The sequence below is a fragment of the Diceros bicornis genome, chromosome 13, assembly GCF_020826845.1.
Source record: "Diceros bicornis minor isolate mBicDic1 chromosome 13, mDicBic1.mat.cur, whole genome shotgun sequence".
NCBI lineage: Eukaryota > Metazoa > Chordata > Mammalia > Perissodactyla > Rhinocerotidae > Diceros > Diceros bicornis.
Genome location: NC_080752.1, coordinates 22,251,431 through 22,260,842, shown reverse-complemented (window position 1 = coordinate 22,260,842; position 9,412 = coordinate 22,251,431). Strand labels below are relative to the sequence as shown.

General features: G+C 65.6%; 1 protein-coding gene across 1 annotated transcript; it reads right to left on the bottom strand.

Moving 5' to 3' along the window:
* Nucleotides 1-642: 642 nt before the first annotated feature.
* SCNN1D (sodium channel epithelial 1 subunit delta) lies at nucleotides 643-4,847 on the bottom strand. The gene is made up of 12 exons (XM_058553858.1): nucleotides 4,169-4,847; nucleotides 3,074-3,281; nucleotides 2,785-2,975; nucleotides 2,550-2,638; nucleotides 2,312-2,475; nucleotides 2,106-2,204; nucleotides 1,811-1,928; nucleotides 1,624-1,702; nucleotides 1,486-1,543; nucleotides 1,294-1,328; nucleotides 1,078-1,177; nucleotides 643-960 (listed from the first exon to the last, which is right to left on the bottom strand). The coding sequence occupies exons 1-12, from the start codon at nucleotides 4,537-4,539 to the stop codon at nucleotides 643-645; spliced, it is 1,830 nt and encodes a 609-aa protein (XP_058409841.1). The 5' UTR covers nucleotides 4,540-4,847.
* Between the last annotated feature and the right edge of the window lie 4,565 nt (nucleotides 4,848-9,412).

Sequence of the window (9,412 nt, the reverse complement as noted above, 5' to 3'; positions counted from 1 at the left end):
GCCTGTCATCGGCTCACCTGCCTCACTCGCTCTGTCTCAGCTGGGGAGGGGGGTCTCTGGGTCCCCTGCCTTCCCCGAGGGGTGGTCCTGAGTGGGGTAGCACCACCGCCCAAAAAGATGCCACCAGCCAGGATGCAGCTGCCGCCTGCCAGGGGCCTGCGGGGAGGCAGGGGCTTCTTTGATGAAAACTGGCTCCTGACACCCCAGGCCCCTTTCTCTGGCCCCCTGCCCTTCTCTGGCCTAGACTGTGGCCTCTGGTGGGAGTGGGGATGGACGCCAACTGGCAAGGATGCTCTGGGCTGGGCTTGTCCCCTGGGCAAGTGTCCTCCTGTCCCCCAGCCCCAACGGCATGTCTGTGGCTCCAAGGAGTGTGGAGTGCAGCCTGAGGTTTTCGGCTTCCTCAGGGAAGGGTGACTGGGGAGAAACATGCCAATCTCCAGGTGGAATTGTGATTTTATTACAGAGCAGCCCAAAGTCACCAAGCGCCTCGGCTTGGCCCTCCCACTTGCCCTGAGCCTCGGGAGCCTCGGCCTGATACCCACACACCTACACACAGGTGTAGACACACGTCATCAATACGCTCAGAAACACATGTGCAGATACAAGACACTGACACGCTCCCCTGTGGAGACATGCACACTCTCACAGCCGAGACTCCTCAGCCGAGGCCCCTGCCGGAGCCCCTGGAAGCGTTGCAGGAGATGAGGCCAGCCGGGCCCCTGGACATTCAACATCAGGCCTGCAGTCACTGGGCAACTGGGTGGCCTCCGGCCCGGGGTAGGATGCCCTTCTGGCCGCCCCCGGCTGGGCACCCCCAGTGCCACGGAGCCGGCGGCAGCCCAGCAGCAGGGCAAGGGCCGCGGCATCCAGCAGCAGCTCCAGCAGCTCCAGGACAGAGAGCACGGACGAGCCGAACCACAGGCTCCAGAGGCTGCCCATGGCCGAAAGCAGCCGCGGCACCTGTGGCATCAGTGGGCAGTGAGTGGGTGCCCAGGTCCCTGCCGGGGCAGCGCCCAGCGGGTCTGGCCAGCCACAGGCCCTGCTCCCACCCCAGGCCGTGGTCCCTGGCCAGCTCACTGAGTACACGGGCGTCTCGTCCACTGTGCGGTAGTTGAGCTCCTGGTACAAGATGTTCATCTTGGCGACGCTGCTCCTGGGGGAGGCAGAGGTGTGAGGGTCCAGGCCCTGGACCTGCATGGCCGGGCACTGAAGGGCGAGGTTGGCGGGGGCGGCCAGGACGGGCCTCAGGAGGAGGAGGGCTGCACCCACCTGGGGCTCCGGCTCGGGATCCAGCGGCCCCGCTTGCCCAGCACAGCCAGGGTCCAGTCCTATGCACAGAAGGCTCGCTGTGGCCGCTGCTCGTGGCCGCTGCTCATCCCAGCGATCGGTGCATGGGCAAGTGTAAAGCAGGGACCACAGGGGCAGAGGCTGGTCTAGAGTGGGCTCTGCTTGTCCACCCCTCCCCCACCCCTTCAGGGCACTCACGGCCGACTTGGAGGAAGGCCACCTGGAGGTCCCAGCAGACAGCTTGTATGAAGACTCCCTGGAGAGATAGATCCCGTCACACCCTGCTGTGGTGCCCAGGGCGGTGCCTGGATCCCGACCCCAACACTCCCCACTCACCTGCAGGGCCTGGGGCAGCGGGAGGCGCAGGGAAGCCGGTGGGTCTCCAGGTCCCTGTAGAGGCGGTAGAAGCAGTGTCCTGGGGAGGGGGTCACAGGTGAGCCCGTTAGGAGTGACCCAGGGGTGGCGGGAGTTTTGCAGGTTGACAGGGGGCCGGCGGGCTGTGGTGGGCAGGTCGGGGGCTCACCCCAGGCTGGGTGCCGAGTGTAGCTGCAGTACTCAGTCCCCACCGGCAGGGGGTAGAGGTAGTAGCCACAGGAGCAGGTCTCCACCATCAGCTGCTGGAAGCAGGAAACCAGGCAGGCCTGGGGGTACAGCAGGGGACTGGAGCTGGGGGTGCCGTGGGTGGCTATCCCTCTCCAAGGGCCTGCCTGCCACCAGTTCACCTCCCTCACGGCCTGCCCGCCCTCCTTGGGCTCTCCCCCATTCCGCCCGCCCCCTTACTCACACCCCACCCCTACCCCCGATGGCCCCAGACTCACCTGCATGGTGTACGAGGCGTTGTACAGCAGTGGCACATCCACGCCCTCCCCGCCGTCCGAACAGTGGCCATAGGGGCTCCCGAGCCTGTGCACCTCGTCCTGGGGGGAGGGGGGCTGCTTCAGATGCGCCAGCCCCACACTTGAGGCCCCTCAGTTAAGCAGAGAGGTTGGGGTCCCTCCTCTGCCCCACCTCTGGGCTGGCCCACCTCTCGGATGCCGATGGTGGTCTCGGTCCCTGGCCGGATGCTGAAGCCACGATGCTCTAGGAAGGGCGTGTGGTCCCGCGAGTGAATCATGACCTTGATGCCATTCTCCGTGGACAGCAGAGGGAGGTGGTCCTGCTGCTCAGTCCTGAGGACCAGGCTGATCCCTGGGGGAGGCGGAGGGTAAGGCCTGGATGGCCCGCACGCCCCTGCCCACGCCTGGCCCGGGGCGGGCACTCACCGTGGGTGATACCTGGGTGCTGTGCAGCCCAGGCACCATTGAAGGTGTAGCAGCTGCCATAGGTGGGGTGGTGGAATGTCTGGAAGTGCCTGGAACCAGGGGCCACAATCAGACCAGCACATGCCTTCCACCATCACCCACGGTGCGGCCTGTGGGCCCATGACCCTCCTCATCTCTGGAGGGAGCTGTTAGCTGGACCCTCGGGGTGGCACCCACCCGCCCCACCCCCACTCACGGGGCCTCGCAGTGCCGGCCGTCGTAGCGGCAGGAGTAAACGAAGTGGCTGCCGTGGCTCCGGTGGCTGTCCTCATGGGTAGGTGGCAGCAGGGCCAGGATGTTGATGTAGTGGAAGCGGTACCACTCTCTGGCGGCTGTCACGCCCGATGAGTAGACCCGGTAGAAGCAGTCGCCGCCGGTGCTGTTACACTGGCGGGGGGTGGGGGGTGGGATCAGGTCCACACAGCCCCCAGGCCGCCCACACCCGACTCACCTGCAGGGGGACCCTTCGGGCTAGGGGCACTCACCAGTCTGAAACCCACTTTGTTCTGACCCCCCGGGCGGCTCAGCCGCTGCAGGTGAATCCTGCGGTCCAGCTGGAAGGCGGGCTCGGGGCCCAGGTCCGCGGCACCAGGGACGTCCTGGCTCTCGCTGAAGTTGAACGTGTACAGGGCGTAGAGAGTCTCCTGGGCAAACTCATCAAGCGCCTGCAGATGGCGGTGGACGGGGCTGGGCCTGAGGGGCCGGCGAGGGAGGGGGTCGTTGAGTCAGAGCGACACCCCCAAGGTCCCCACATCAGTCACAGAGCACTGCTGGGGAGAGCCGTGCCGGCCCCCGTGGTGCTGACCCCAAAGGTCAGCGGACAGCAGCCCCGTCGCCTCCTCGCACGCCTGGAATTGCAGTAGGGCTGCAGGGAGAAGTCAGGCCCCCTGGCCTGGCCACCCTTGTGGACCCCACCGTCCTCCTGCTGCCTCCCCACCTGGGCTGTTGCCCTGCCACCTTCTCCTGGGCCCCCATGGTGAAGCCCAGCTCCAGGCTGCACTTCGGGAAAGCGCACCCTTACCTCCCTCACCCTCCCCAGGTGCCCAGCGCCTGGTGTCCCTCCAGGGCAGCACCGATCACACCAAGCCCCAACTGGCTCTTCTTTGTCGTTTAACACCCACCCCGGGGGCAGAGGTCTCAGAGGTCCCGACTGGGCACAGGGGTGGGGTGAGGTGGGGTCATGAATGACCGGGGCTTCCTGAGCCAGTGGGGCTTCCTCTGTGACCACAGCTGGGGAGATGCCTGCAGGCCACAGAGGTGAAGAGTCGGAAACCCTCAAGCTGGCGCCCTACCCCTCACCCCGGCCCCCTACCCCTCATCCCCACCCCTACTCCTCACCCCACACCCTGTCCCTCACCCCGGCCCCCCACCCCTCACCCCACACCCCGCCCCTCATCTGGGCCCCCCACCCCTCGTCCCCACACCCCACCCCTCGTCCCCATACCCTGCCCCTCACCCCGGCCCCCCACCGCTCACCCCACCCCTGGTCCCCACCCCCCACCCCCCACTCCCCACCCCTCATCCGGGCCCCCCACCCCTCGTCCCCACACCCTGTCCCTCAGCCAGGCCCACGCCCTCACCGGTGTGGGTTCATGTCACACAGAGTGACCGACGGGAAGAGCTTCCGCTCTGAGTGCACGGACACAGTTGTGATGACCGGGTAGCTCCAGTACTGCTCGAAGAGGAGCCCGAACTGCCAGTACAGCGCGCCCAGGGCGCCCACGAACAGCAGCCCCCAGGACGCTGTCTTCAGGCGGTTCCCGCTGGAGCAGACGAGGCGGATGGCGCCGTGGATGGTGGCGTTGGTGCAGAAGAAGGTGAACAGCTCCCTGAAGGAGGCGTGCAGCTCCAGCAGCCTCTCCCCTCGCCTGTCCTCGGGCGATGGTGGCGGTGGAGGCTGGGCCTGGGGGTACTTCCAGGTCCCGAGTCCCCCACCGGTTGCTTGGACCATGGTTCCAGCCTGCGTCTGAGAAGTGAGCTTCAGCAGGGCCCCAGCCTGCTGCCCGCCTGACCCCCGCCCAGGTCTCCCACCTCAGGCTGGTTGGATTTCCCTTCTCTGTCCTCGGGAACTCCCGGGAGAGTCGTGTTCCTTGGCCACCAACGGCTCGGCCCAGCCTGCTGACGCTTGAAAGAGGCCCCGTCAGAGGCTTGTCCATGCTTGGGACCAACCCTGCGCCACCCCCCGCCTCCTCTGGCATGTCCTATCATGGCTAGAGCTAAGCCTGGGTGGTGGGGGCAGGGACAGCAGGGGATGTGGCATCCGGGCTCCACCTCGCCCTGTTTGCAGGCTGACTTGAGGCTGGGTGGGTCTCTGCTGCCGTCTCCCGAGTGGGGCAGGGGCCTCTGGGGAGGTGCAGGCCAGGTGACCTGCTCGGGGTGGAGACCGTTGTGTCTGTGTCCTCAGAGCCCACTCTTGGGGGTCTGGAGGCCCTGGGAAGACTCAACTACCAGCCTCAAAGGCCTCCACCAACCATTGGCGGCCAGCACGGCCATGTTTGATTAGGACTGCCAGAGCCAGGCTGGTCTAGCCGTGTCTGGGCCAAGGGTCAGGCCTGAGGGTTGTTCAGTGCTGTGGGCCCAGAGTGCAGCATCGTCTACCCAGCTGAGCCCCTGGGGAATCCCTGTTCATGGACCTAGGGCTTCAGGAAAAGTGAGTAGGGGACTGGTGGGCCAGCCAGTGGTGGGGACCTGAGGGCCTCAGGGAAGTGGAGCCACGGCCTGCCTGACCCCTAGTCGGGCTCTGGAGGCTCCAGTGTCCCAGGACCCAGGGCCCCCAGACCTTCAGCTCCCCGAGTGCACCAGACATGGGGCCCTGACCAGGCCAGGCCTGCTGGCCCCAGACACGCACTGAGTCACTGCACAGGCTTCCTGTGGACTCCCCACGCTGTTCCCATCTTGGTCTGAATCATTAGGCCTCTTGCCCCTGGGGCGCAGCCTCCTGGGCTCCGGCGACTGGGCCCGGGCCGGCACCTTGGGGGCCTGAGCCAGGGGAAGCATCTGCTGCATCTCAGCCGCAGGTGCCCGGCCAGGTGTGCCCGAGCAGGCTGCTCCCATGTGCTCTGGGAACACATATGTTGGAGCAAGCTAGCTGGCTCATGGGGCCCCAGGTATGAAGTGGGGGTGGGTCAAGCTCCCCTGCCCCAGCCTCGGGTTTATGGGCCCCCCACATGCCTGGCGGTTGCCTGGCCAGAAATGTGTGCCAGCATGGGGTGCTGATGGTGGGTCCCACACGGCACAGATCTCTGCCCACGTATGTCCCCATAACCACGGTGACCCCTCGCAGGTAAGGCAAGACCCTCAGCTGTGTGTTACAGGTGAGGCAAAGGGGCTCCGGAAGGTTCTTTCTGACTCCAGTAACCACGTTTCCCCTCCCCAGACGTGTAGCCCAGATGAGCCCCCTCCCTGCTAGCTGGGGCTGCCAGGGCCTGAGGGCGAGCTCAGAGCCTCCAGGGCTTCCCGAGATGGGGTGGGGTCCACACACCTGGGAAAGAGGCCCCAAGATGCCCGGGGTGAATGTGGGCACTCAGACATGGCAGGAGCAGGGGTGTGTGCATGCACACACACTGCTTTCACACGCACCAAGCCGTCAGTCAGTGGGGGCCACGTGACCCTCCTGCCCTTGCCCTGTGTGTGTCCGCTTGCGGTCACGTGTGGGACACAGCCCCTCCGCTTCAGGCGAGGGGGTCCCCAGGAGATGACCTGCCTGACGGCCCCGCATGGGAGGAGGAGCGCATCACGCCCCCTCGGTACCTCGAGGCTGGAGCCTCCCTGTGCAGGCGCCTCCATTCCCCCGTAGTGGGCGGCCGCGACGGTGGTGGCTCCAGCAGGCGACAAGGCGGGATGTGGCTGACACTGGCTGGGCAGCCTCCTATTTATGACAGGCCGGCTGGGTGTGGGGCAAGGCCGTGGGGAGGGGCCTTGCCAGCGGGGCAGCCACACCCGCTCTGGACTCAGAAGGGGAAATCTTTGGAGGCAGACACCGGGGGCTCTCCCCTCACCCCTGGGTGAGCCCTTTTTGCCTGGGGCCCAGGAGCAAGGCCTGGGCCTCTTCCCTGGCTGAGGGTGAGGGGCTCGCGGTTTCTGGAGGGAGAGGAGAGGCCCTTGTGGGCCGAGCCCCCTTGGATGCCAGATCTGCCCCTCCCCGAGCAGACCCTCCCTGCTCCTGATGCCCAGATCTCCCACGGGTCAGACGCCTGCCCTTCCTGCTCCCAGCAGGCCCTGGCCCCTCACCTCCCTGTCCGCTGTCCTGCCAGGCCTGGGAGGGACACCTGCTCGCCACCACCTGCCTGGCCCACACTGCCAGCTCTGACCACAGATGTTTGTGGCCAAGGGACACTGGACAGGCGCCTCCACTCCCAGAATCCAGGTCTCCTCTGGGCCAGCCACCCAGCCACTGGGATGGGCGCTCATTGTGGGAGCCACCTGGGGCCTGGGTGTGGAGACGGCACCTGGGGCCTGTGGCACGTGGCTCAGCCTCCCCGCCGGACATGAAGGCCACCACTGACCACAGCACCCACCAAGATGACACACCACCCATGAAGATGACACCACATGTCATGGCCACACACACGCTAAGAACACACACCACACTCGGGTGTGAGGTGGACGGTGTGCTGAAGACAGGCACCCAGCCCCCTGGCCCAGGGAGATCCCCCCATCTCGGCCCACTGGGGGACCTAACATGTCTCCAGGATGACCCAGGGGCCTCACCATCCCAGATGACCAGACCCTCAGCCTAGCCCAGGTTTGAGGGGTTGGCTCAGGCCCTGCCGCCCCATCCTCAGGGCCAGCTCTGGGTTCCTGACATCCCACCCTAAATCAGTGCTGAGGACCTGGGCTGGGATGACAAAGGGAGCCTATATCCTGCTAGGCCCTGCCGGGAGGCCTTGGCTCTGAGGAGGATGAGGTCACTGGCTTCATGCCTTGGGAAGGAGGTAGATGGTCACTGGTGACGTTGGGAGAGGGAAGTCAGGCTTGGGGAAGAGCTGGCCCTGGACTCACCCAGGGGTGGGTGCGAATCACGACTCTGTCACTCACCAGCTGTGTGACCTTGCCCGAGTTACTCAACCTCTCTGAGCCTGTTTCCTCAAGTGCAAAATGGAGTTTCCTCTTCATGCTCGAGGCTCAGAGGTGGGACCAGTTGATGTCACTGGTGCACAGACCCCTCTTTGGGCCAGTGGCAGAGCCCCAGATTCAGTACAGGCCTGGGGCGTCTCAGGCTCTCCACCCCCGAGTGGTTTTTCCTTTGGAGGGGGAGGGCCATGTTATCAAGGGGACGAGGCCACGCCACCCTGGGGAAGCCCCTCAGAGGAGGAAGGCCCCAGGCACTCTGGGTAATCAGAACCGGAGTGACCTGTATCCTTAGCGTCACAGAGGTTGCAAAAGGAACCGCCTAGAAAGAGGGGCCATGGGAGCCCAGGTCTGGCTGATGGGTCCCAGCCAGCCAAGGGCAGCTTGCCGGGAGCAGGAGCCCCCGCCTTCTTGTGGGAGATGGAGCCCTGGCCAGGGCGAGGGCTAGCCTGCGAGGACCCTGTCCTCGGGACTCGAGTCACGGCTTGTCCACACAGGAGTACAAACTCTCCTTCCCTCCTTCTGGAGGAACATGTGAGGACCACCAAGGTGCCAACAGAAGGCCCGGGGGCTGCGGGTCAGCATCAGGGTCTGTGCCCGTGTCCGGGCCAGTGGGAGGGAAGCAGGCCGCTTCAGAGCCTGCCTTTAGGATGGCAGAGGGGGGCTCCGGGGGCCTCGCCAGGACACAGAGACCATGTCCAGCGGCAGTGAGGCCGGCAGCCCCCTCCTCCCTTCCGGCCTGTCCTCTTGCCTGCCTCCCAGGCCTCGCTGGCCCCTGGAGGAGCTGGCAGTGGAGGCTGGGGCAGGACAGGACATCCCCAGCTCCTGGCACAATGTGGCCCCATGTGCTCACTTCTCAATAGCTGTATGTGGTACCAACGTGAGAATGCCAGAGGGAAGGCACAGGCGATGGCCCATGTCCTCCGTCGGCTCCCGGAAGGACGGCTGGCCCACCCTGCTGAGCACAGCCCATCAGGCCTTCGAGTGGTGGCCTTCACCGAGGCCGGGCTGAGGAGTACAAGGTGTCCCCTTCCAGGCCGGGGCTGCCCTGGAGACTGCAGGTGCCTGGCGTCTCCTGGGACCCCCCGGCTCAGTTTCCTTGGGCGTCCCCAAGGAAACTCAGGGGCAGCTCAGAGTTGGCCTTGCAGGGATTCTGGGGCAACAGATGTGAAGTCTGAGCCCACAGGCTCCGCTTTCTTGCTGGATTTCTGGTGGGCACAGGCAGGCTGGGGTCGTCCTTCCTGGGCCTGGAGGCTGGCCCATCTGGAGCTCTGCCCCTAGGTGGGTGAGGGGCCTCCTCAGTGCAACTGCAGAGCCTCCCCCGCCCAAGCACTGCCCACAGCGTCAGGCAGGTGCCCCCAGCTGCTGGGGTGGGCAGAGTGTGTGATGCTGCCTGTGTGGGGCTCAGGGTCTGGCCAGGTATCTCCTGCTGCAAGGGGTGGGGTGTGTGTGCACTTCCTCCACGGTCACCTCCAGGCTGGCTCGATGGTGCCCTCCCTTGAGCTCTGGCCAGATAGTCCATTCTGGTCAGATGAGGTCTCAGGTCCTGCTGGGGAGGGGGTAGCAGCAATTGGTGGAGGTGGTTCTTGGTTCTAATCCTTCTCAGTTTCCTCGCAGCTCCTACGACACGGAGGGTGGCCCCTCATCCAAGATGCTCAGAAGCGAATGCCACTGTCTCCTTCCTGCAGCTTGGCCATCTGCAGAGCTTGCTGGCAGGAAGTCCCTCCCAAGGGCCAGTCCCAGCCTCTCCTGCT